The sequence below is a fragment of the Leopardus geoffroyi genome, chromosome C1, assembly GCF_018350155.1.
Source record: "Leopardus geoffroyi isolate Oge1 chromosome C1, O.geoffroyi_Oge1_pat1.0, whole genome shotgun sequence".
Taxonomy (NCBI): Eukaryota; Metazoa; Chordata; class Mammalia; order Carnivora; family Felidae; genus Leopardus; species Leopardus geoffroyi.
In genome coordinates, this window is record NC_059328.1 from 14,654,881 (window position 1) to 14,682,009 (window position 27,129).

Genomic DNA, 27,129 nt, shown 5'->3' on the forward strand with positions numbered 1-27,129 from the left:
CAGACCAGATAACAAGCCAGAGCCATTTCTTACTGTTGAGATGACCCGCCAGGGGACCACAGCCTCCTTGAGACCTGGTGAAAGGGATACACCATTCACTCCGTGGGAAATAACACCACTCTGTCTTACGCAAAGTCTCTGCTCTCACTCCCTCCTCAAAGCACAATTTATAAGCTGGTAATATTTGCCCCGCTTACAGAGGGAGTTAGTGGGGCTTCAAAAGGTCAAACCACTTCTCAAGCAGAGGACTGACCAGACCCGGTGTCACCCCCAAGGCTGGTTTTTCCTGATGGGCTGTAGCCGTGGGCCATGTGGACAATGGGTGTTGTTACGGGCTGAATTATGTCCCCCCTCCCCCAACTTATATGTTGAAACCCTAGCCCCCAGTACCTCAGACTGTCCTCATATTTGGAGAGAGAGTCTTTAAAGGTGTAATTCAGTTAACACGAAATCATTCGGGTTGGTCCTAATCCAGTATGACTTGCGTCCTTACAAGAGAAGCTTGGGACATAGACAGGTAGAGAGGGACAACCACGTGAGGACATAAGGAGAAGACAGCCATCCGCAAGCCGAGAGGAAGGGCCCCAGAAGGAAACCACCCTGCTGACCTCTTGATCTGCAATGTCCAGCCTCCAGAAGTGTGGGAAAATAAATGTGTGTTGTTTAAGTCACCCAGCCTGTGGTACTTTGCTACGGCAGCCTGACCAAAATAACACAGGTGTTAGGAGGGCCCAGAGAGGGGTGCCTGGGTGACTCAGTCGGTTAAGCATCTGACTTCGGCTCAGGTCATGATCTCACGGCTCGTGGGTTCAAGCCCTGGGTTGGGCTCTGTGCGGAGCCTGCTTGGAATTCTCTCGAATTCTCTCTCTTTGCCCCTCTCTGACTCGCACTTTCTCTCTCTCTCTCTCAAAATAAATAAATAAATTTAAAAGAGAGAGAGAGAGAGAGCCCAGAGAAAATAATAGGTGCACCGGCAGGCTCCCTGGAGGAGGTGAGCAGCTGCCCTCTTTCTTCTGCTTGCCTCCCCCCAGTGTTCACACACACCATGCTTGCAGTACAGGGATCCGATGTGAGCGACTGGCCTGGTCCTGGGGGACGCTGTCTGTAGACGGGCCTTCCGTGACTCACCAGGCTGAGACACAAGGCTTTGCAGCTCCCGGCCTCCGTTTCCGCCTCCGTAAAATGGGAACAATGCCCTTCGACACCTCACTCCACAGTCAACTGCTTAATGATTAGGAATGATTTGGCAAACCAATCATTACAGATATGTATATATAAACATTTTTGTTCTAAAAGTAGAAGCAATATGTTTTTCTCATAAACGTCTTTTGTTTCTCTTCAAATCAACTTTACCGAGGTACGATTTACATAAAACAAAATGTACTAATAAAATGTTTCAAGCTCAGCGAGTTTAAAAAAAATTTTTCTTAATGTTTCTATATTTTTAAAAAAAAAAATTTTTTTTTCAACGTTTATTTTTTTTTTGGTGGGGGGGGACAGAGAGAGACAGAGCATGAACGGTGAAGAGGCAGAGAGAGAGGGAGACACAGAATCGGAAACAGGCTCCAGGCTCTGAGCCGTCAGCCCAGAGCCTGACGCGGGGCTCGAACCCACGGACCGCGAGATCGTGACCTGGCTGAAGCCGGACGCTTAACCGACTGCGCCACCCAGGCGCCCCATTAATGTTTCTATATTTTTGAAAGAGACAGAGAAACACAGAGTATGAGCGGGGTAGAGGCAGAGAGAAAGAGACACACACACACTGAATCGGAAGCAGACTCCAGGCTCCAAGCTGTTAGCACAGAGCCCATATGGGGCTTGAACTCACTAAGCATGAGATAATGACCTGAGTCAGAGGCTCAACCAACTGAGCCACCCAGGCCCCCCACTGAGCACTTTTCTATATGCTAATTTGTCAACCAATATCTTCCTTGGTGAAGTCTGTACAAATCTTCTACTCATTGAAAAAAATTGTATTATTATTGAGTTTTGAGAGCTCTTTACATATTTTGGATACAAGTCCCTTATCAGATATTTGCAAATATTTACTTCTGGTCTGTGATTTGTCTTTGCATTATCTTAACAGACTCTTTCAAAAAGCAGAAATTTAATTTTCATGAAGTTCAATTTATTGTGTTTTTCTCCTATCTATTGTGCTTTTTTTTGTGCTGTACTAAGAACTCTGACTTACCTGACACAAAGATTTTCTCCTGTATGTTCTTCTAGCAGTTTTAGAAGCTTAAGTTTTACAACTAGGTCTATGATGCATTTTTTTTAATATTTATTTTTTAAATTTTGGTAAAATATACAAAACTAACATTTACTATCCTCATACCATTTTTGAACTCCCTGTCCCTTCCTGTTCCCAGGCCCTGGCCCCTAACATCCTGCTCTCTGTCTCTATGAATCTGACTACTCTAGGTACCCCGTACAAGTGGAATCATACAGTATTTGTCCTTTTTAGGACTGTCTCATTTTACCTAACATCATGTCCTCAAGGTTTATCCAGATGGCATGTAGCAGAGTTTCCTTCCCTTTTTAAAAGCTGAATAATATGATCCACTAAAAAAATAGCTTTATTGAAATATAATGTGCATACCATACCATTCATTTATTTCAAATGTATAATTCAATGTGGGTTGTTTTTTTTTTTTTGTATATTCACAGTTATGCAGCCATCACCGCTACCTAATTTTCCACACCCTCCAAAGAAAGCTTACTCCTTTGCAGTCACTCCCCAACCCACCCTGTCACACACTCCCTCCCCCCAGCCCTAGGCAGACACTAATCTACTTTCTGTCTCTATAGATTGGCCTATTCTGGGCATTTCATGTAACTGGAATCATATCATATGTGGCCTTTTGTAACTGGCTTCTTTAATTTCACATCATGTTTTCAAGGTTCTTCCATGCTCTAACATGGATCAATATTTTACTCCTTTTAATTGCTGAATGATATTCCATAATGTAGACAGGCCACATTTTATGTGTCTGTTCATCAGCCGACGGACATTTGGGGTTTTTTTTCTACTTTTTGGTTATTACAGAGAATGCTGCTGTGAACATCTGTGTGCAATTTGTGTGTGTGGGTGTATGTTGTCATCTCTCCTGGGTATATACCAAGGAATGGGACTGCTTGGTCACATGGTAACTCCATGTTTTAGTACTCTGAGGAACTACCAAAGAATTTCCCAAAGTAGCTGCATGGTTTCACATTCCCACAAGCAATGTACGTGGGTTCCAATTTCTCTACACCCTCAACAATGCATTTTATTTGTCGTTTTTTTTAAGTTTGTCTATTTATTTTGAGAGCGAGTGAGAGTGAATGAGTGAGTGGGGAGGAGCAGAGAGAAAGGGAGGGAGAGAGAGAATCCCAAGCAGGCTCCCTGCTCTAAGGGCTCCGTCCATGAACCTGTGAGATCATGACCTGAGCCGAAATCAAGAGCAGAACTGAGCCACCCAGGTGCCCCTTTGTCTTTTTAATTATAGCCATCTTAGTGGACATGAAATAGTGTCACATTCTGGTTTTTATTTGCATTTCCCTACTGACTAATGATGTTGAGCATCTTTTCATGGGATAATTGGCCGTTTATTAATCTTCCCTGGAGAAATGTCTATTCAAATCCTTTGCCTATTTTCAAATTTGGCTGTTATCTTTTTATTGTTGAGTTGTAAGAGTTCTTTATATATTCTGGACACAAGTCCCTTATTAGACATATGATGTGCACATATTTTCTCCCATTCTTTGGGTTGTCCTTTTACTTCTTTGTGGGTTGGTTTGCAGGAAAAAGTTTTAAATGTTAATTAAGTTCAGTTTATCTTTTTTTTTTTTCACTTGTGCCTTTGCTGTAATATCTAAAACAACACCACGGGGCGCCTGGGTGGCGCAGTCGCTTAAGCGTCCGACTTCAGCCAGGTCACGATCTCGCGGTCCATGAGTTCGGGCCCCGCGTCGGGCTCTGGGCTGATGGCTCAGAGCCTGGAGCCTGTTTCCGATTCTGTGTCTCCCTCTCTCTCTCTGCCCCTCCCCCGTTCATGCTCTGTCTCTCTCTGTCCCAAAAATAAATAAACGTTGAAAAAAAAAATAAAATAAATAAAATAAAATAAAACACCACCACATAACCCGAAGTCACAAAGGTTTAATCCTATGTTTTCTTCTAAGGAGTTTTACAGTTTTAACCATTCTTTTTAGATCTATCATCCATTTGGAGTTAACTTCTGTGTATGGTGTGAGGAAAGGACCCAACTCCATTCTTTTGCATGTGGATATCCAGTTGTCTCAGCACCATCTGCAGACGAGTTTCCTTATTGAATTGTCTTGGCACCTCATTGGACTATGATCCATTCCAATAAGTTTTTGTATATGATGAGAGGTATGGATGGAAGGTCTTTTTTTTTTTTTCCTTTCTCTTTACTTCTCCCTCCCTCTCTTCCTCCCACTCTCCCTCTTTTTCTTCCTTCCTTTCTTCTTTCTTTCTTTCTTTCTCTCATTGATAGTCAATTGTTCTAGCATCATTGTTGAAAATCTATTCTTCCTCCATGGAATTACCTTTTCATCTTTGTCAAAAATAAAATTTCCATAAATATGTAGGTCTAATTCTGGATCATCTGTTTTGTTCCATTGGTCTCCTTGTCTATCTTTATACCACTGCACACTGTCTTGATTATAGTAATGCTATAAGCCTTAAAATCAGATAATGTAAGTCCAACAAATTTGTTCTTCTTTTTGAAGTTGATTTGATATTCTAGTTTTTTTTTCATTTCCATATGAATTTTAGGATCAGCCTATCAATTGCTTTTTAAAAAAATTTTTTAAGTGTTTATTTATTTTGAGATAGAGTATGAGAGAGGGATGGGCAGAGAGAGAGAAGACACAGAATCTGAAGTAGGCTACAGGCTCTGAGCTGCTGGCACAAAGCCTGATGCAGGGCTTGAACCAACGTGAGATCATGATGTGAGCCGAAGTCAGAGGCTTAACTGACTGAGCTATCCAGGTGCCCCACAGCATGTCAATTTCTATAAAAAAAGTCTATAGAATTTTAATTGGGAGTGTATTGACTCTATAGAGCAAATGGGGAGAACCGACATCTTTAATAACATGCAATCCTCTGGTTCATGAACATGGTATATCCCTGCATTTACTTTGGTCTTCCTTGATTTCCCTGAACATTGTTTTACCGTTTTCTGTATACATGTCTTCCATATATTTTGTCAAAATTATTCCTAAATATTTCATATTTGGGGATATTATCATAAATGTTTTTTTAATTTCCATTTATTTATTGTTAATATATAGAAGTACAATTAATTTTCTTATATTTTCATCTTCTATTATGTAACCTGCTGAACTCATTTATTAGTTTTAGTAGCTTTTTGAAAATTCTATGGTATTTTTTACATGGACTGCCATGTTCATGCCAGTAGAGACAATCTTACTTCTTCCTTTCCAATATGAATGCCTTTTATTTGTTTTCTTGCCTGGCTAAAATCACCTGTACACGGTTGAGTAGAAGTGGTGACAGTAGATATCCTTGCTTGTTCCTAATCTTAGGGGGAAAAGCAGTTATTCACTATTAACTATGATGTTAGCTGCAAGGTTTTTGTAGATGCTCTCTTTCAAGTTAACAAATTTCTCTTCTATTTCAGTTTGCTGACAGCTTTTTTTTTTTTTAAATCAGGAATGGATGTCAGATTTTGTCAAATGGGCAATTTCTTTGCATTTATTAAGAAGATCATAGGGGTGCCTGGGTGGCTTGGTCGGTTAAGTGTCTGACTTCGGCTCAGGTCATGATCTCATAGTCTGTGAGTTCCAGCCCCGCGTCGGGCTCTGTGCTGACAGCTTAGAGCCTGGAGCCAGTTTCAGATTCTGTGTCTCCCTCTCTCTGACCCTCCCCCGTTCATGCTCTGTCTCTCTCTGTCTCAAAAATAAATAAAAACGTTAAAAAAAAAATTAAAAAAAAAAAAAAAAAAAGAAGATCATAGGGGCACCTGGGTGGCCCAGTTGGTTGAGTGTCTGACTTTGGCTCAGGTCATGATCTTGTGGTTCAAGGGTTCGAGCCCCATGTCAGGCTCTGTGCTGCCAGCATAGAGCCTGGAGCCTGCTTCAAATTCTGTGTCTCCCTCTCTCTCTGCTCCTCCCCGACTCATGCTCTGTCTCTCTCTCTCCTTCAAAAATAATAAATAAAAAAAAACATTTTAAAAAATTGAAAAAAAAGATCATATAGTTTTTCTTCTTTGGTCTGTTAATATGGTCTACTACATTGATTTTTAATGTAAAATCAACATTTCATTTCTGGGATAAACCCCACTTGCTCATGCTATATTTTCCTTTTTTATAATGTTAGACTCTTAGCTAACATTTTTTTCTTTTTCATTAGCATGTTAAAAAAAATTTTTTTAATGTTTATTTATTTTTGAGAGAGAGAGACAGAGTGTGAGTGGGGCAGAAAGAGAGGGAGACAAAGAATCTGAAGCAGGCCCCAGGCTCTGAGGTGTCAGCACAGAGCCCGAAGCGGGGCTTGAACCCATGAACCAGGAGATCATGGCCTGAGCCGAAGTTGGATGCTTAACCGCTTAACCGACTGAGCCAACTGAGTCAGCCAGGCGCCCTTTCATTAGCATGTTTAAACTTGATTACAACTGGTCTTAATGTGTAGTTTTGTTCCTGCTATATTCTTCCCTTTACATCAAGAGATTTCTCACTGTTGAGGCGCCTGGGTGGTTCAGTCGGTTGAGCATCCAACTCTTAATTCTGGTTCAGGTCATGATCTCACGGTTTTGTGAGTTCAAGCCCTGCATCGGGCTCTGTGCATTGACTGCAGAGCCTGTTTGGGATTCTCCCTCCCTCTCTCTCTCTCTCTCCCTGCCCTTCCCCCTGCTCACATTCTCTCTGTCTCTTCCAAAAATAAATAAATAAACTTAAAAAAATTTTTTTCTCATTGTTGCCACTGAGTCCCCATAACAGTTATTGACCGCTGCAGACACCCTTTTCTGTTACCTCCATCTTCTTGCCCATAGTTTCCTCAATATTTGGAGGATCTCGCACATTTTAGAGTATCTCTTTCAAATAAACGTAAAGAAATACTGCGTCACATTCTTGGGAGCCTCGGTTGTTCACAATCTTATGTAACATTTTGTTAAGAGTTTCTGCATCTATGTTCATGAAGGATATTAATCTGTAGTTTTATTTTCTTGTAATGTCTTTATCTGGTTCTGATATCAGAATAATGGTGAGTTAAGTAGAAGCATTTCCTCCACTCTAATTTTCTGGAAGAATTTATTAGTAATTGGTGTTATGAGCTGAATTGTGTCCTCCCATTCATATGTTGAAGCTAACCCCCAGTATCTTAGAAGGGGGCTGTATTTGGAGATACGACTTTAAAGGGGCGATCAAGTTAAGATGAGATCATTAGGGTGGTCCCTAATCCAACTGGACTGGCATCTTTGTAAGAAGAGGAAATTTGGACACACAAAGAGACCAGAGGGATGTACATGTAGAGAGGAAAGACCTTGTGAGGGCCCAGAAAGAAGATGGCTATCTGTAAGTCAAGGAGAGAGACCCTCAGAAAGGAACCAGTCCTCCCAATGCCTTGATTTTGGACTTCAACCTCCAGAGCTATGAGAAGATAAATTTCTGTTTCTCAGAAATTTAAGCCACTCAGTCCATAGTAGTTTGCTATGGTAGCTCTATCAGTCTAATACAACTGGTATCATTTCCTTAAGCATTTGGTCCAATTTACCAGTGAAGTCATCGGAATCTGGAGTTTATTTATGAAAGTGTTTTAATCTACATACTTACTTTCTTTAATAGATATAGGACTATTTCCAGTTGTATGAGCTTGTGTCTTTCAAGGAAATTGGCTGTTCCATCTTGGTTACTGAATATATTGTCTTACATTCATCTCAATAAAAAAAATGCAAGAAAATATAACTACCAGTGACCCTACTGTCTAAAATTAGCCATTACTCCTGTTTTGCTGTTTACTTTTCCGGATGATTTTTATACATGTGCACACCAATTTCCTTACTTCCCCCTGTCCCCCACTGCCATATTTTACAAAATTGCTATTACCCTTAATGTCCAGGGGTTTTGCTTTTTATATCATCAGATCTTTGAAGACATGATTATGGATGGATGGTTAATAATTTGCTTAACTCATCCCCTAAGTTATGTGGCCTCTGATTGTGGAGGGAGCATCGCAGAGAACGCCATAGTCAGCACCTTTCGCATCTGTCGCTGGGAACAACTCAGGTGTGCATCTTGGTTTACAGGCTTAGAAGTGGAATTACTGGGTCGGCCAGTTTATTATTGACTTCTCGTGTTGAACAACCTGTGCTGGAGGGGAGGTGGGGGAGGGAAGAGCCCGTCTCCTCCCCCCCCCCCCCCCACCCACCCCGTTCTCTAGTCTCTGGAGAACAGTCCAACCAGCACAGCCGGCGGGGCATGAGATGAGAAAATGGCAAAAAGGCAGTTCAGGGGGTCTCAGGGGTCCCCCACCCTGGCTGTGGCCTCTTGGCATAGATTGGCAGGGTGGAGGCTGTATCTTCAGTGTGTGGACTATACCTTACTTTTTGGTTCTTCCTCTTTTGGCCTGAGTGATATCATTAAGAGGTGTTGGCACAAATCAGAGCAACAACTGAAGCCACGCTTTGTGCAGCCGTGTGAAGACGGAGACCAGCCTCATCCTCCTTTCTCTCTTGGTCCTCAGGGAGCTCCCTGTCTGCTGGGGTGGATACAGCCTCCACTCCACAGAGAACCCCCAGGTTTTGGGATAAAATTATAGGGTTTTTTTTTTTTCTCTGGGATTCCCAGTCTGAGTGAAATATCAAGATCGACAAAAGCAGATACCTACAAAGGAATGGAGAAGCAAGTGTCCCTCCTTGCCTCCCGTGCAGGGATGGGGTGGGGTGGTTGTAGGGTAACTTCTTGGGAAAGAGGAGGCCCTGGTTCCATAGAGAGGAAGTTGGGACAGGAAAGGTGGAGGCTGGGAGAAGGCGGAATGACGGGCACTTGGTTTGGTAGAGCGGGAAGAGGAAGTTGGATGGGCCCAGGGTAGGAAGGGAAGCCTCAGGGGATTACTTCTGTCCCTTGTCAGCAAGTCTGGGGACACCGGGCAGATGTGAAGGTGGGGGGTTGTTTGGGGTTAATGTCCAAGAGTGCTCTTCTCTCCCCTTCCCTGTTTCTCCTCGGGGCTAGAGAACAGGCTTCTGCTCTGCAGCAGTCAGATCTTTAACTGGGCACTTGCCACGGGCCCAGATGACTCAACAGGGTCATCTGTTAGCAAGATCCTTGCTCCGTGAGGCCTGGTTGTATCCATTCTACAGCTGAGAACTCCGAGGCCAGGCGAGGGCTCTCTCCAGCCGGGATCTCAGAGCCAAGAAGCAGGGGTGCTGGGGTGGGACCCCCTATCGGTACAACTGCCCAAACCTCCAGGGGCTCAGGGGCCTCAGCCCCAATCCGCTTCTCTCCTGTCCATCTCCACCCCCCTCCAATGCCACCCCCACAAGAGGAACATGGCAGCGACTCGCAGGCCACCAGACTTTCAACCAGAGACGGCTACGCGCCCCAAGGTTACATCTAGAAATGTCTGGAGACATTTCTGGTTGTTCCACCTTGGCAAGGTTAGGGGAGAGGAGTGTGGGGAGGGGACCCCGACCCCCGCCACAGAGAGGTGCCGGGCCGCACGCCACAGTGGCGCTATGGCAGAGAGGTCCTGCTCCCGGGTCAGATGAGCGCGCCCTTTCAGATGTGAGCTGGGCGCCTCCTCCAGTCTTAGGCAGGTGTGGACACCGACGTGCTTGCAGATGTGGGTAGAGAGTTCTCTGCAGACTCTGGACGATGGTCCTTCCAGCTCTGGGAGGCCCTGGGCATATCCACACAGAGGGCTCCCGACAAAGACTTTCTCTTTGACCAAGCCCTGCTGGGGCTTCCCTTGAGCTCTTTTTCAAAGAGGCGTGGGCTTTCGGACTCCTCATCTATCTCTGCGCTGTCCTGTTCTCTGCAAGAACCTCGCTGAGCCAGCTCAGCCAGGAACCGTCACCCTCCATGTCTGATCGCCCCTGATGTCTGATGGGGTTCCTCTGCCCCTGCCACCCCCCTCCCCCGTGATGTCTGGCCTGCCTTCTGCCAGAGTCCTGCTAGGTGGCTTTAGCCAGAATCCTCTTGCCACAGCCCCCACATAGTAACTTTCCATCTGCAGACCCCCATCCTGCTCCTTGGCTACAAACTCCCCTTTCCTTTGTTGTGTTTGGGGTTGAGCACAGCCTCTGTCCCCCACTGCAAAACTCCACTGTAGAGGTCCCGCGCCTCTCCGATGCCCCCTTGAGTCAAGCCCACAGCGCTGTTCAGTTACAAATGTGACTGAATAATGTTTTGTTTCACATCCTTTTGGGTGGGAACAGGAGAGACCTTTGGGCGAACTTCCTTTCAGATGTACAGGGAAGGGCCAGCTCTTGGTCAGGTGTGGAAACCCCCACCTGCAGGTGCGCCCGAGGGCGGGGCCTGGACGGGGCGGGGCGGCTGTGGGCAGGGCGGTGGCTGTGGGAGGGAGGGGGTGGAGCCTCCTTTTTCCTGGGCGTGTGTCACCTGCCTCCCGCCCAGGGGCATTGCCCCGGCGCTACCCTGCCCGCGTGCGTGTGGCAGTGTGACACTGGGGCCTGCTCCCCGGAGCCTTCAGAGCGATCACGGACCTTACGAGCCCTATGTTGCTGGACCCACAGAACACAGAACATGGCGGATGGGGCACAGGCCAACCCCAAAGTGTTGAGGAAGAAGGTGCTGGTTAGGCACCCCTCCGGGTGGAGGGGCCCAAGTCTCAGGGCCTCTTTTCCTTGGAGAACCTCGAGGTATGTGCCTGCTACCCTGGGATAGAATCCTCCCCAGAGAGGAGCGGGGATGGGCTGGGGGAACTGGCTCCTAGAATCCGTGTCTCCAGAAAAAAGAGCTCTAAGTCTCTGAGTGAAGGCTGAGATATGTCAGTACATTTTCAGCACCAGAAGACTTTAGAGATAAGCCCGTCAATCCTCATGAGGCACTTGAGGCCCAGAGAGGCTATGGGATCTACGTGAGGTCACACAGCATTTTGGCAGAAGAGCCAGGACTAGAACCTGGGGACCCAGGTCTCTTGGCTCCAAGTGCAAGACCCAGCCACCGGGTTGGGTCACGTGACTTCCTGGAGTGCCTATGGAAGGGGGGTTCGTTCTGATCTGTGACAGTAGCCCGACCTCATGAGGCGGTGAGCTTCCTGTCTCAGAAGCCTGCTCGGGGTCAAAGGAGGAAGGAGGCTCCCGGTGCCTCCTGGCTCTGCCATCTGGGGGGCGGTCCGTTCAGGGGGTGGAGGGCAGGTGGGAGGAGATCATCCCAGAGCTGGGGCAGCAGGAGTAGGGGCCCGGGGGGATGACATCGTCGGGGCCTCAGAAGGGAGCTGCGGGAGCCTGGGACGGACGGGCTCGGGGCTTGGATGTTCCCTTCTCTCAGGTCCAGCTTGGGTATGAAGAAATTCTTCACCATGGTCGTCCTGGCCGGCAGCGGTGAGTAAAGGCTCTGGGGAGACTCCTCTCTCTCCCCCCTCCCCCACTTGCTCCTGTGACCTTGGGCCCCTAGGTTCTCCATCCACTGACTGGCTCTCTCTGGGCCCCTGCTTCCCAGCTCGGGCCCCTGTCAGGCCCTCACTGACCTGGGGCTGTTTGCCGATTATAAACACACCAAGGGCCGTGGGCATTTACGAGCCTCCCAGGCGGCAGGGCCCCGGGCTGAGCAAGCATTGTAAAATGGTAGTGTTTGCTGGGCGTCTGGCCGCCCCCGGGAAAACCTGGGTGTTTGTGTAGATAAGAGTATTTGTGTACATGTGTACCTGAGACAAGAGCTAATAGGTTTGGGTGTGGATATACACATGTATCTGTGTGTGTGTGGGGGGGGGGGTTGTGTCTCAGCACAGTGACGTCTGTGTGTCCTCCACACGTCAAAAAATGTGTAAGTGTGTACTAACTGCAGGTGCACGTGTGTGCGTGTGTGTGTGTGTGTGTGTGTGTGTGTGTGTGTACCAGGGCCGTCTGTGTGAGCGTGCGAGAAGTCGGCAAGGAAGGTCTGGGGGCTCCTTTCCCAGGGCTGGTGCTCCCGGGGAACACCGGTCGGGGACAGCTGAGGCTCCTGACACAGATGTGACCCCATCACACATCCAGGTGTTCTGGTGGCAGGTGCCTCCGGGAGGTGGAAGCTGGGCTAGAGGTGTCACTGACTCTTCATCCGGCCCGTTGCATATCGCCGGAGTGCAGCCTGCTCTGGGGCAAAGAAAGAACCGCTGGGCACAAAATAAGGGTTAAACGTGGCCAGAGGTGACAATGGTTGGCTGACCTGACGGCTGAAGCGAGTGTTGAGACAGCAAGCCTCTGAGTTCCGCCCGAACTGCTGGCCGCTAAGGCGTCTGCCCGACTCGCTTTCTTCTGCTTGGAGTGCGAGTGTGGACGTGGCCTCGGCTCCCTGGGTTCCCCGTGGGCGCCGCACACGTGAGTGTGGTTCCACTGGTGGTGTGGCGTGCGGGCGTGCGAGGCCTCTGTGGGCGAGTGTGTGTCCCCGTGTGTGAGTGTGGGGGGCTCGCGTGGTAACATCCCACCCTGCGTGCAGCTGCTGGTGAGAGGGCCCTGGGGCGGGGAAGCTGTCCCCCGGGGGAAACACCTGCACAGCTGGGCTGCGGGAGGCCAGACCTCACAGGTGCTCCCTCCTCACAGCCTCTGCTCGCAGTGCCCAGCAGGAGAGCGGCATCGTCCCCATCCCCGTCCCCGTCCCCGGTTTGACAGTTGAGGTCAAGGAGCTTATGCAACCTGCCCGCGTGGTCATCGCAGGCCTCGTGGAGAGACCTGTTTGTGGACCCAGGGCTGTCTGCGTTTGACTCCCAAGGTCTGATTCCAGATCTGACTCCCAAGCTGCTTGACATTTCCCTCTGGCCGCAGGACCCAGCACAGCGTGGGGGAAGGGCCGGGGGACACACCTAAGGTCCCCTTTGTCCTACTCCCACCAACGGCCCTCACGTCCCTTGTGCAGCTCAGGGATGGGCTTGGGTCCACTGGACACAGGGTCCTCCCTCCCCCTGCCTCAGACCCCACCTGAGACATGTGCCTCTCTCTCCACCATCCTCTTAGAGTTGCCTGTCATTTGTCCCAGCTCCTTCCCTGTTGCCTCTCTCATTTGCTCCTTATTTTCTGTAATGATGAAAGTCACCAAGCCAATAAACGGGAAGGCTCAGGTGGAGCGGGATTCCCAAGGCCCATTAAGTGGGGCTAGAGCGGCTGTCCCGTGTGCGGGTTGGCCTCACCCAGTATGGACTGGAGCCCCAGGCTCCGGAGTGACTCAGCAGGGAGCCAGGGGCAGATGTAGAGTCAGCACAGGCCGGGGTGAAGAGGCAGGGAGGAGGGGAGAGGAGGGTATGTCGCTGGGGCAGACTCACCTGGCAGGTGCGGGGAGGCTGCTGCTTTTGCTGGCGTGGGAAGGGGGTCATTGACCTATTGCTTCCGGTGAGACATGGCCAAAGGGAAAGGGTGTGTGTGTGTGTGTGTGTGTGTGTCTGTCTGTCTTCGCCGAATGACCAGACCACCGCATTGTCTCTGGATTCATCGTGAGATGCCCAAGCCCCAGGACTGTGCTGGGGACACTGAGTTCCTACTGGGGGGCAGAGGAGCCAGATCAAACCCAGGACCCAGAATCAAACCCCTGTGTTCACAAGAGCACGTGGCATTTGTGAAGCCCCTTACGGTGGACCGGTCACTTGGGACCTCACTGCCTGGGTGCAAATTCCACCCCTACCACTTTTTTGATGATGTTCTTGGGGAAGTTACTTGGGTAAGCTCTGGGCCTCAGTCTTCTCATCTGTAAAGTGGGGGCAACAACAGCACTCCATGAGTTAATGCCTGGAAGGGGCTCAGGACAGCACCTGGCACAGAGAAGCCCTCAGTAAAGAGTAATAGCTATTTCCTTCTAAGGGCCCTCAGACATCATGGCTTTTTATACATTGTTTCCTTCCTCCCTCTCTGCCCACTCTCTCTCCTCCTTTCCCTGGCCTTGGGGTGTGGGGAGGGCAGTCAGACAGGAGGGGGCCCCCCACCAGGCAGGGAGCTCACAGCACCCCCTTGGTTCTCTTGCAGTCCTGCCCGCAGCCCGCAGCAGCCTGCTTAACCTGAAGTCCATGGTGGAAACCATCACGGGGAGGAGTGCCATCTTGTCCTTCGTGGGCTACGGCTGCTACTGTGGACTAGGAGGGCACGGGCTGCCCATGGATGAGGTGGACTGGTAGGTTCCGGAGTGCCTGGGCCACTGTCAGGCCTGGGAGGGGGGCAGTGAAGGTCAGACTGGTCTCCATTTCTGAGACATGGGAGAGGGTCCTTTCCCCTAAGGATGAGGCTGGTTCAATGAGTTTGTGACCAAGAGCCTGACCTTGACCCATGTCCTCCTCTACTGTCTTGGGTGGTTTCTACTGTGCATCTCCAAGTCTTGGGCTTGGAGGCGTTTGAACTCCCAGTCTCGCCAGGAAGGAAACTTTGACCTGCCCCCCACACACGTGAGAGCAACAGATGCACAGCTCATGCTCAACACAAGCAAGGGCTGTGACCCCTCTCACTCCCATCACCCTAGAGGCCCTGATGGAGGACTGTGTTTCTTCCATCAGACTGAAGACTGAAGCCATGGCTTAACTTTCTGCTCCTATCTCCCCCAAAGCAGCCAGCGCTAAGTCTGGTATCACGGGGGTGCTTAATAAATGCAGGTTGACTAATTGCCTTCCTCCACCAGAGGGGATGGGGATGGCCACACTACACTTGCTTCCTGCCTCCCACCCCCAATGCCCACTCAACCCTCCAGACTTTTGTCTCTCCCTGGCCATCGTGCCCAGCCGGGCATGGCCTCCTCATAGGCTCAGGCTCCTTTGACACCAACTTAGTCCTAACCCTCCTTCCCATCCTGACCACATCATCGGACAGCCTGACGCCTCCCACCTCCTGCCTCCTGCAGCCAGGGCTCCAAGGGGGAAAGCTGGGCTCTTCCTGGCTATGTGACCTCAGACAAGGAACTGCCCCTCTCTGGGCCTCAGTCTGAAGGTCTGATCCACGAGGAACCGAAACAGATGACCGGGGTCTCTGCCGGTGGGAGATGGGCCAAGCTCGGCTATGTGGGCCTGCTGTCCTCTACCTGCCCCTAGGTGCTGCCACGCCCATGACTGCTGCTACCAGAAGCTCTTCGACCTGGGCTGCCACCCCTATGTGGACCACTATGAATACACCATCGAGAACAATACTTCCATCATCTGCAGTGAGTCCCTCCCCCCCCCACCCAGGAGAAGGGCTTAGACTGCCAGTGCCCCCAGGCTGCTCGGGGGGCCCGTGCACGGGGTTGCCAGGTGAAATACAGGATGCCCACTTACGTTTGAATTTCAGGTAAACGAAACATGTTTTCACATAAGTATATCCTAAATATTGCACGGGACATACTCATACTAAAAAGTAAATGCTAGCATAAAAACAATGACTATTGGCATGAAAATAAGAATTAGCATAAGTATATCCCATGTAGTACTGGGACATACTTATACTAAAATATTTACTGTTTGGAACTCAAAGTAGCCAGGCCTCTTGTTTTTGTTTGTTTGTTAACTCTGAGAACCCTAGCCATGGCCCTAGCACGTCTCTCTGATGTGCTCTGATCCCCCCAAGCCCGAATCAGCAGGCTGCTGCCCTAGTTGTTGATTCTTAAGCTTCGGAGAGCTTAGGGAGTGGTTCTGATTCAGTGGGCCTGGGTGAGGGCCCAGGAATCTGTTTTTAACCAGATCATCAGGCGATGGGAAGACTTGGTGACACATGGGTCTGGGTTTAAACCTGGATTCTGCCAACATCTCCTGCGGTGTAACCCTATATAGGGTGCTTCCCTGCCTGGCCTCAGTCTCCTCGTGGATATATGGAAGGGTTTGGATCAGAGCAGACATGTTCCCTTCTAGTTCTGTCCTTGGGACCCTACCAGAAGGTGGCCTCATCCCAAGACTCTCAGTGTTTCTAGGAATTCAAGCTATGGGAACCAGGCCCGGTGGGGTTACCATGGACGCTCTGGGCCGTTCCTCAACTGAGAGGTGCGGATCCACGTTAATGGCCCAGGTGTCCCTGTGTGCCTCCTCTTAGGCGGCGGGTGTCCCCTGGCCCAGTCCCACGGGCAGCCCCTGGCTCCCTTTGTTTCCTTGTTTTCACCAGGTTCTGCTCACTACCCCTCACTAAAAGCAAGCAAGCCCAGCTTTGCAGAAAAAGAAAAAAAAAATCCCAAGTCTTCTGTTCTTTGGGGAAGAGTCCTGGTGGTGAACTGGGTGCATCTGGGGCCCCCTGGGAACCCAGGGCACTGTGGTCCTCATATTCTGCTGTTCAAACGTGGGGTGCAGGGGCTGGCTTGGGAGAGGGGGTGTCCCCTCATTAATGCATTTCGAGGATCCTCAAAGGGTGGTGGGTGAACCCAAGTGGGGGTTTTCACATTGGGTTCTGGGGGTTCCTGGACTCAGGTGATGGGTGGGGGTTGTTCTTGAGTGGTCCAGCTGGTCCCATTAACCCATTTCACAGCTTAAGCGGCTTCTCTTTTGGCTGCTTGATATGTTGGCCTTCTGCAAAGAGTTTCATTTGAGAGAAAGTATTCTGCAGATAGAAAGTTTGAAAAGTCTGCCGACCACCGAGCTAGTGAGCGGTTCTCAGAGGGTGTTCCCCAAATCTGCAGTATCGGCATCCCCTAGGAACTTACTAGCAATGCAGATTAGCAGGCCCCACCCAGACCTACTGAATCTGAAGCTGTGGTCCTGGGGCCCAGCCGTCTTTGTCTTAGCAAGCCACTCAGTGGCTCCTAATGCGCCCCCTAAGGTTGACAGCTATCAGGGTAGCCGATTTCGGGCGACTTCAGCACTCACTCGTGGGAAAGGCCCTGAGCCAAGCTCTTAGGAGTCCTTCCTCAGTGGCTTCTCACCACGAGCTCCCTCCAGGGTGGGTGTCTGGCGATTCTGTGATGGAAGGGGGAGGCCTAGGGTGGGGAGTCCCCGACACCCGAGTGTCTATCTCGGGTCCACCTTGGGTTTGCTGTGTGACTTAGGTAAACCCATCCCCGAGGCCTCCATTTCCCCGACTATAAGATGACAGGTTGGACTTCTGGGGTCTTCTGATGGAAACATGCTCCAGAGCCACCCGATGGCTGATCATGCCAACTGCAGGGCCCGGCCCAGAGCTTCTGAGCCCGCAGGCCTGGGGCGAACTGCCAGGGACGTTAGTGCTGCCCACCAGGGGACCATATTCTGAGACCCACCAGAACCTCTCTCCGGCGTAGGTGAGCTCAACGAGACCGAGTGTGACAAACAGACCTGTGAGTGTGACAAGAACGTGGTTCTGTGCCTCCGGAACCAGACGTACAATGAGAAGCATCGCAACTACCTCAACATCTACTGTCAGGGCCCCACGCCCAACTGCAGCATCTACGAGCCGCCCCTGGAGGAGGCGGCCTACAGGCACATCTCCCCCACTCCCCCTGCACCTCCCTAGTGCCCCCCGGGGCTGACGGGCAAGAGGGATGGAGGTTCTGGCTCTGGGGACCAGACAGGCAGACCAGGTGGAGATGGGGGAAGACTGAGAGTCCAGGGCTTTCTGGCTGCTTCCTCCCTGGAACTCTCCAGGGGACCGGCCCCAGAGGACTCAGGGAGGCCTGGGTCCTGACTGTGGCTCCCAGGCCCTTCCAGCCCAGCACTGGGCGTGGCCATGTCCTACCGCTGATCCCAGACTTGGCAGGAAACATGTAGCCTGTTGGGGTCTCTCTTGAGTGTAGAGGGCAAGGCCTGAGGAAAAGAGGTGGCTCCTCTGAGTGGTCTCTGCCACGGGCCCCAGCCTGACTTCCTCAGCTTGACTGTCAAGGTTAGAGACCAAGATCCTGAGCTGCCAGTACAGCCCCAGAGCTTGGTGTGTCCTCAGACAGGTTCCCAGACAGACAGAGTGCTGGTCCCGAGGTTCTGGGGGCCTCTTGGCTGCCCCTAGGGGACAACCCCGGGCGCTCCTTGCTTTGAGGGCCTAGTGGCTCTCTAGAGCCCCCTTAAGGGCAGGGTGGCCCATGAGTCCAGGCCCAGACATCACAGGGGGGCCACAGGGCTAGTGTCTCAGCCACAAGGTCTGGCCTCAGATCAGGCTCTGGGACGCTGACGGAACCCCCATGTCCAGTGGCACTCCCTTAGGTGCATGGGGACCAAGACGGGGCCACAAATATGTCTCCAGCACCCTCACGTCTCCCCCCACCTCCCTGCTAACCCGGCCCAGCCATACGGCACTGCTCTGAGGTACACCGGACCCCACCCCCATGCCTCTCCTCCTGCAGCAGCCGGGCCGGTGGGTGGAAGGACCCCAGACCCCTTTCTCCCTGCCAGGGAGACGCAAGGCTGCACTCTGGTCTCAGAAGCCCTGTCGGTGGGGAGGAGGCCGAGGGCTGGGACCCACCTCCCTGAAGAGGAAACAAAGGCAGGAGGGTCCAGGTCCAGGCAGGAGGCTTGGAGAAGATTCCAGAAGGCAATGGGGAAGGAACTGCATGAAGACAGAACGGAGGGGAGACGGTGGGAGAGAAGCCGGACAAAGCGAGACACCCAGACCAGAGGGGTCTCGGCAGGAGAAGTGGGGTGAAGGAGCCTTGGGGTACAGGGGTCCCCTCGGGCCCAGGTTCCTGTTGAGGGTTGTGGGCAGAGATGGAAGAGAGTCAGCCCCCGCAGGGCCAGCTTCCTGACTCCGTGCCAGCACTGCTCTCTCTCCAGGTGCACCTGCCCCTTTCCTGCCTTGCCTCGCCTCTTGACCTCAAGGTCAGCGGCCTCCAAGTAGCCAGCGTGCCCTGCCTCATCCCGAGGACACACTGACACAGCGCTGAGACCCGCCCAGACACCCTCAGCCATCAGGAAGCTTGGCCCGCCCTGCGAGGGGCCTGTAGATCCACTGTCACTAGGGCCAGTCATGAAAGGCGGAGGCAGCAGAGGAGTGGGGGTGGGGAGAGAACATCTCCCCCCAGAATAGCAGGACTGGGAAGAAGCCTCGCCTTGCTGCAGCTTCTAGAACGCTAGCCCTGGGGACTGAGGATGAATTTGGTGGTTGGAGTCAGCTGTCACTATGCGTGAGAGAAGGCCCTTCCAACCGTTCACCTCCTTCTGGCCCTGGTGTGGTGGCTGTGGTCCCCAGTGTGTCTCATCACTCATATCTTCTTTCTTTTTTTTTAATGCTTTATTTATTTTTGAGAGAGAGACAGAGACAGAGACAGAGAGACAGAGTGTGAGCAGGGGAGGGGCAGAGAGAGAGGGAGACACAGAATCCGAAGGAGGCTCCAGGCTCTGAGCTGTCAGCCCAGAGCCCGACGAGGGGCTCGAACTCACGAGTCGTGAGATCATGACCTGAGCCGAAGTTGGCCGTTTAACCGACTGAGCCACCCAGGCTCCCGCTGACATCTTCTTCTACCCTGGCTAACTAACTAACCTCTCCCGGCCATCTTGGGCTGGTCCCTTATCTCTGAGCTGAAGCCCCCCTAAGCCAGGGTGGAGCCAGGATGGGGCAGCCACAGTCCAGTAGCAGATGGGGTCTGCAGAAGCCTTGGCCCCTCACCTGTGGGAGCCCAGGTTTCTGCCTGCGCCCCTCTACCTTGCACACACCTCCACTCCAGAGAGTCTGGGCCAGTGTGTTGGGATGAAATTCTGCGGCCGAGGAATCTCGCCTCCCCCTGCCCCCCTCACCTTGCCCCAGCCTGTCCAAGATGCTGCGACCCCAGAGGTCCTCCACAGGACTTGGCGCCCCATCGTCAATCTCATAAAGGCCTCCTGCCTCAGCTCCCTCTTGTTGGTCCTCCTTGGCCGAGCGTCAGGGGAGGGCACAGAGACTCCCTCCAGGGTCTCCAGCTCAGGGGGAAGCAGAATCCCTTCCTTCCCCCTGCCTGGGCAAAGTGGCCCTGCTCCAGCAGAGAGACAAACATCAGGAAAGTGGTGTGGGCCAGTGGATGGACAATGATAACTGTTAGGCTGGGTGGGTGCTTGTCAGGCATCAATCTCCACCCCATCCTTTTCTGTTGAACATCTGAGGCCCAGAGAGGAACAGGAACTTGCCCAGAGTGACACAGGTTGTAAGTGATGAGGCTATGTCTGAATCCTCAGCATCTGACTTGTAACTATCCCTCCTTGCATCTTCTTTTTAAAAAAATTTTTTTAAATGTTTTTATTTATTTTTAAGACAGAGAGAGACAGAGCATGAGCAGGGGAGGGGCAGAGAGAGAGGGAGACACAGAATCCGAAACAGGCTCCAGGCTCTGAGCGGTCAGCCCAGAGCCCGACGTGGGGCTCAAACTCACGAACCATGAGATCATGACCTGAGCCGAAGTCAGACACTCAACCGACTGAGCCACCCAGGCGCCCCATCTCCTTGCACCTTCTTTTTTTTTTTTTTTTTTTTTTTTTTTTTTTTAATTTTTTTTTTCAACGTTTATTTATTTTTGGGACAGAGAGAGACAGAACATGAACGGGGGAGGGGCAGAGAGAGAGGGAGACACAGAATCGGAAACAGGCTCCAGGCTCCGAGCCATCAGCCCAGAGCCCGACGCGGGGCTCGAACTCACGGACTGCGAGATCGTGACCTGGCTGAAGTCGGACGCTTAACCGACTGCGCCACCCAGGCGCCCCTCCTTGCACCTTCTTAACAATGATGCGGGCGCAGCTGGAGACAGTGGGACCAGTGACCGAGAATCCAGCAGGACACCAAGTCCTGGTCTTAGCACGTTCTCTGACTTCTGTCCCTTCTCTGTTGTGGGCATCAGTTTCCCCATGTGTAGAGGGACCAGAATAGCTGTTTCAGGTGCTCCCCAAAGCCATGTGCTTTCCTGGACACGTCTGGGATGATCCCTGGGACTCTGCTCCCCCTCCCCACCTCAATCTTGAATTAAGCAGCTCTGCTTATCCTGTGTTATTTACTGAGCTTTCACCTGAGCTACTGTAAGAAGAAAAGACATTCTTCAGTAATGTTTTTAAAAAGCTTGAAAACTCTGGGACAAGATCATCCATTGGTTCATTCATTCAATGGACCTATACTGATGGTCTTCTATGGACCAGGCATGGTGCAGGGGGTTTGGTGGGGATACCTTTAATCAGACACAGACTCTACCTGCAGGAATCCCTTAGGCTGGTAGGGGGAGGCAGACATGTGATAACCTTGACATATGGTGCCAAGCAGTGTCATGGGGAACACGGAGGATGAAGCCCCAAGTGTGTCCTTGGTAGTCCCGAAGGGGCCCCCAAGGGGATAAGGTGTGGGGCTGGGATGGCCTGTTCAAGGTCCTTGGAGGTGGAGAAGAGGGGCGGGTCACATGTTTTGAGGAGGGGGCCCTTGCTTCTGTAATCTGGGTGGCTCTTTGCTTCTTCAGGGCTCCTTCCAAGTTAGTGAGATCTTTTAGGCTAAGCCTTGAGGAAGGATTGTACTTGGCTTCCACTGGTCTGGAGCTGCCATTGACAAAGACTCTGTCCTTGACCAAACTTTAGTTAGGCTCCTCTGAGACCTTTCCCAACCAGGCTTAGACCTTAGGGTTTCTGCATCCATCTGAGCACTGCCCAGTTTTAGCAAGAATCCCCTCCTGCCCTCAATATCTGGTCAAGTTCGTCACCCTCCACCATTTCCCAGGTGGTTCCTGATCACCCGGGCCTGCCTTTAGCAAGAATCTTGTTAGGGTCAGTTTAGCAAGAATCATCCAACCCTCTTAGCAACCTTCCATCCACCATCCCCCCTCCCCGCTCCTTGGCTATAAACCCCCACCTAAGAAAAGTGAGGATTCATAACTGTATTCAGAATTGAGCCCAGTTCTATCCTGGCCCCTGCTGTGATCATTCTTGAATAAAACCTGTTTTTACCACTTAAACTGCTGCCTGGGTCTTGTTTTCTAATAGCCACGGTGCTATGACTCGCACGAGATCAGATTCGTCATTGGACCCTGGTCGTTTCACCCCGGGACCCCAGGTGGACGTCTGGGAGCCTTTGTCTTCAGTCCTGAATGATTGACCGGGGATCTCTTGTGAGCCCAACTCCTGAGTCAGCGCTCCAGATAAATGTCCACTGAAGTACAACAAAGACAAGGCTTTGGTTCTTAAGGTTCTGAGTTTGCTCTGTGAAGCTGGATGAGAGTACTTTGTTTGACAGATACCTACCGGGCTCAAAGTCTTTCTTCCTGGCTTTCTTTTGAGTGGGGATTCCCTCCCTGACTCCCAAGACTGGAATATCTTTCCTGGCTCTTTGGGAAGCCTCTCTATTCTATTTGATCCTGCTTCATCCAAGGAAACTTCTCAGTCGCCTGAAGCCCCTCATTCCAATCCTCTGCCGAATTTGTAACTTCACTGCTCCAAGACCTCGCTTCTCCCATCTCCCCTCCTACAGCCTTTGATTTTCCCTTCAGGTAGGTCCCTTGAATCTGCTGATGGGACCCCTTCAAACCTCTGCCTCCTCCCTCCCTCTGTCTCCTTTTGCCAGAATTTTCCCCTGCCTATCCCACTCCTTTGGGCATTTGAATATTCAGCTCCCTTCCCCCATCGTGGGTTCTCAAGGGACTCTCAAGCAACTACTTGAAACTAAGAAGGAAAATCCTCTTTGGAAATAGTTGGGATATTTTATCCACTTATGGGCTTCGGAGACATCCAGGTGGCTGCTGATGTCCCCTCAATGTCTCCCCTAAAATGTATTCCATGGCCTCCTGAGAAGTACACATCAGGGCAACTGAAAAGCTTTAAAGTCTCCTCCACAAACATTGGTAAAAAGCTTCAGCTCTCATTGAATAAACAACCTTAACGTCCCATCTGCCAGAAACCCAATTCAGATAAAAAATATAAACTGGAGGGGCTCCTGGGTGGCTTAGTTGGTTGAAAGTCCGACTTCGGCTCAGGTCATGATCTCACAGTTCGTGGTTTCGAGCCCCACATCGGGCTCTGTGCTGACAGCTCAGGGCCTGGAGCCTGCTTCGGATTCTGTGTCTCCCTCTCTCTCTGCTCCTCCCCTGCTCACACTCTGTCTCTCTCTCAAAAATAAATAGTTTTATACATATATATAATATATATATTATATATATATATAATATATATATTATATATATATAATATATATATATATATATATATATATATATATATAATGAAATAAAGAGGAGATCTAACTATTTTATATCAACCAGGGAGCTTGCGTCACTACGTTTTACTGATTCATGGCTAAAATTTTAGAGTGAAACCCAGAAGATCTCTGTGTCATGTCAGTTTGTGTGTGTATGATGTGGTATTTTTCTACTCAAGATGGCATTATCAAATTAATTTATGAAATCCCTTAATGGGAGTTCTATTCAAAATGGCTTAGATATAAATCAGCACTTCTATAAATTAAGTATTCTGGGGTGCTTGGGTGGCTCAGTCGGTTAAGTGTCCAGCTCTTGATTTTGGCTCAGGTCATGATCTCAGGGTTCCTGAGTTCGAGCCCTGCATCTGGCTCTGTGCTGACGGCTTGGAGCCAGCTTCAGATCCTCTGTCCCCCTGTCTGTCCCTCCCCATCTCACGCTCTCCCTCTCTTTCTCAAAAATAGATAATTATTAAAAAATACATATTCCTAGAGGGGCACCTGGTTGGCTCAGTTGGTAGAGTATGTTACTCTTGATCTTGGGGTCGTGAATTCAAGCCCCACGTTGGGTGTAGAAACTACTTAAAGAAAACCAAAACATTAAAATGAAATTAAGTATTCCTAGAACACCCCGAAATATAGAAACTAACCCACATATTTTTCAAGCTCATATGATTTGAACAAATCTTTTTTTAAAGTTTGTTAATTTAAGTATTTACTTATTATTTTTAAAATATAATTTATTGTCAAATTGGCTAACATACAGTGTGTAAAATATGCACTTGGTTTTGGGGGTAGATTCCCATGGTTCATCGCTTACATACAACACCCTGTGACTATCTCAACTTGGGTCTAGCAGTTAAATAAGGGACTGTCATACCTACTAGATGCTTAAGATTATACAAATTATAAATTGAGCCTAAGAACAAATGTATAAGTAAACGCACTGTCAAGATGAATTGCTTCATATCCATTACTTCATGTAGCTCAAGCATAGCAGTAAAAGAAAACTTGCGTCTTTAACTTTTTTAGGCTTTTGTTTTTATGATCCTTGTCTAGCTTGCATGGGCTGTCAAAATAGTTAACAGGGAAATAGCTCGAAATGCTAGCTAGTTTTGCATAATGTTAGAATATGCCCACCTAAAAACAGTGTCCAGATTTTTTTTTAGTAGTTTGCAATCTTAAGAGTTATGCTAAATTAAATGAAGCAGCAGGTATTCATTAAATACCTAAATCATTTCTCAGCCAGATAAACCACGAAGACATTATTTACTAAACACAAGTTTCGGCTCATATATTTTGGCTTTTTATTTTTATCTGGTATAAAGAAAATATCTTTGAGTCCATGAATAAACATGAAAGGTCATACTAGAAGAAGCAAATGTTTCTAGAAATTGTGAGACGGTATATTCACAAAATTTACTGACTTAATAGAATGTTGCTCTATAGCAAATGGTAAGCAGTTGTCTATTTCCTTGTTTTTACTGGAACTTAAGATTACTAACAGTTAAGAATTTGAATCGATATCTATAAATGACTGATAGAAATTTCTAGGAATAATAAGGGTGAAGAAAAAAACTATATAAAATATGGAAGAATGTGGGATATATTTCTCTTAAGGAAAAAGGAGAGAAATTTTCTCTTCAATGTACAAACTGTTCAGAGATTGCTTAAAAGTTGTTCTAGAATGAGAAAGAGGAAAATATAGGACAAAAACAAACAAAACAAAACAAAAAACAAAACATTTGAGTGACTACAGAAAGTTGTGGAGGGTTTGTGGAAAAGGAATTTAATGTGTGGTCAAGCTGGCTTAGATTGAACTGATTTATTTATAAGGCTTTAAAAATGAGACTCATAGTGTACAGATGCAGAATTAGAATTTGGTTTTCTTTCTTTTGAAACAACAAAGCTTTCTTGGATTATCGGTCTGATCTCTGTTAAGATACTACAGAAGATTTTTCTTCCCCTTTTCGGTAAAGCTACCTAGGACACAAAGGTTTTGTTTTATCAGAATAATTTCGTGGGCTTACACTAACCATGTCATGTTATTGATTATTGGAGAGAATATAGACTTCTCACTTTTAAAAAAGCTAGGGTTTTTTTTTTGTTTTGTGTTGTGTTGTGTTGTTTTTACATGGTTGACAATTTTGTCTTCCCCCCAAATCAACTCCTAAATGAAATCTTGATCTTAAACTGACCTCGAACTGGGTCCCTGGAAAATCTCCAAGGATTGGATGTTTCCCCTTGTAAAAAGACAGATGTGGAAAATAATTTGGTTTCCTTGACATGTTGAATTGTACAGCAGGCATTGTCAAATCAAAAGTGCTTTGGGGTGCCTGGGTGGCTCAGTTGGTTAAGTGTCCGACTTCGGCTCAGGTCATGATCTCACAGTCTGTGAGTTTGAGCCCCGTGTCAGGCTCTGTGCTGACAGCTCAGAGCCTGGAGCCTGCTTCGGATTCTGTGTCTCCCTCTCTCTTTGCCCCCTCCCCACTCATGCTTTGTCTCTCTCTGTCTCAAAGATAAATAAAAACATTAAAAAAAAAAAAAAAAAAAGTGCTTTAACCGGAGTGCCTGGGTGGCTCTGTGGTTAACCATCCGACTCTTGATCTCACAGTTTATGGGATCAAGCCCCACGTCAGGCTCTGCACTAACAGCCAGAGCCTGCTTGGAATTCTCTCCCTCTCTCTCTGCCCCTTCCCTGCTCACACTCTCATGCCTGCGTTCATGCTCTTTCTCTCTCAAAATAAATAAACGTTAAAAAGGTATTTCAGAAATTTCATGAAGTACATGAAAATTTGTCAATGCTTTGCTGCTTATGAGATGTCCTGGCATAACATCATCCATCATCATTCTAGCTATTATCTTCTTGTGTCCTATGGCCCAGAGAAAAGTACATTCCTTTGTCAGTTAATTGCATTATAATGAACTCTCATCAGATCTTTAACAGTGGCCATTTTAAGCCTTTTGTCATTTACAGAGAGTAAGTTTTTCTCTGATGCTTTCTTGAAAGCTCACACAATCAGCTGGCAGGCAAAATCTTCATTAGCGAGAGCTCCTTCAGAAACTCCTGGAAGAGACTAGGACAGGTTTTCTGGGAAACAGGCTTCTGATGACATCGAATAACTTTTAGATCACATCACTGATCTGAGTAAGGGTTTCCAGAACTAGCGGAGAAGTTAATGAGTTCATCAAATTGTTAACACAAGATCAAGGAGAACAAGAATTAATTACTGAATTAACCAGTGAAGGAAGATTTCGGTTTTCTCTTAGAACAGTACTGTTTTGTTTTGTTTTTTAATGTTCTACTTTTCTAGATTTAAAGAACTCATTTCCCTCTTATTTCAAGCTATCTATAAGTCATGGCAATTTAGTGCATGGTAATTTTGCAAACAGAAACAACATGTATCTTTTCTCCCTACCTGATCCCTCGAGAATATAGAAACTCGTATTGAGTATTCTTATTTTTGTGGCAATATAATTATTTGCGTAAGTTCAGTAGGAATCAGTTTCCTTATGATGGAACATCATTGGAAACTGGCTATATTCCCAAGGCCTTGGCTGGAATGTCATATTTGAGAATTAGGTGCATGAAACACAATGTAAGCAGCTAGAGTTGATTTATGGAGCCAATGCTTACAAAGCTCTCCTGGAAAAACGAGCCTCATACCTGGCTTTACAGGCTCCCAGCATTGAGGGGGGAAGGAGGGTCACTTCCTTGCCACCCAGGAATCTTGGAATATATTTGAGACCTTGAGAGGAGTGGAATTCACCCAAATCTGTAGGTATTGCCAGAAAAGTCTGGCTGTGAGTTCTTAGCTTTGCTTCCTAGCCTTGAGAAGCTTTTAAAGGTCTAGTCTGAGATTCCCTTATGAAAGATTCCAACAAAGCAAAGTCAAAAAGGCCTGTGTGGTCAATCACCATTCTTGCTGCCCTTGCGTGAAAACTCATGCCAAATCTAATGGGATCAGACATATTGTGTGAACAGGAA

General features: G+C 48.8%; 1 protein-coding gene across 1 annotated transcript; it reads left to right on the forward strand.

Moving 5' to 3' along the window:
- Positions 1-10,587: 10,587 nt before the first annotated feature.
- On the forward strand, positions 10,588-19,320 carry PLA2G2F (phospholipase A2 group IIF). Its single transcript, XM_045475911.1, has 5 exons — positions 10,588-10,844; positions 11,476-11,528; positions 14,136-14,280; positions 15,185-15,294; positions 17,329-19,320. The coding sequence occupies exons 1-5, from the start codon at positions 10,729-10,731 to the stop codon at positions 17,538-17,540; spliced, it is 636 nt and encodes a 211-aa protein (XP_045331867.1). The 5' UTR covers positions 10,588-10,728; the 3' UTR covers positions 17,541-19,320.
- The last annotated feature ends 7,809 nt before the right edge of the window (positions 19,321-27,129 follow it).

What these genes read in the sequence shown, in the direction of transcription:
- PLA2G2F (XM_045475911.1), top strand. Translation starts at nt 10,729, where the DNA reads ATGGCGGATGGGGCACAGGCCAACCCCAAAGTGTTGAGGAAGAAGGTG. An exon ending in GGTCGTCCTGGCCGGCAGCG is followed by an intron (nt 11,529 to 14,135) that starts GTGAGTAAAGGC and finishes GTTCTCTTGCAG; the next exon opens with TCCTGCCCGCAGCCCGCAGC. An exon ending in CCCATGGATGAGGTGGACTG is followed by an intron (nt 14,281 to 15,184) that starts GTAGGTTCCGGA and finishes ACCTGCCCCTAG; the next exon opens with GTGCTGCCACGCCCATGACT.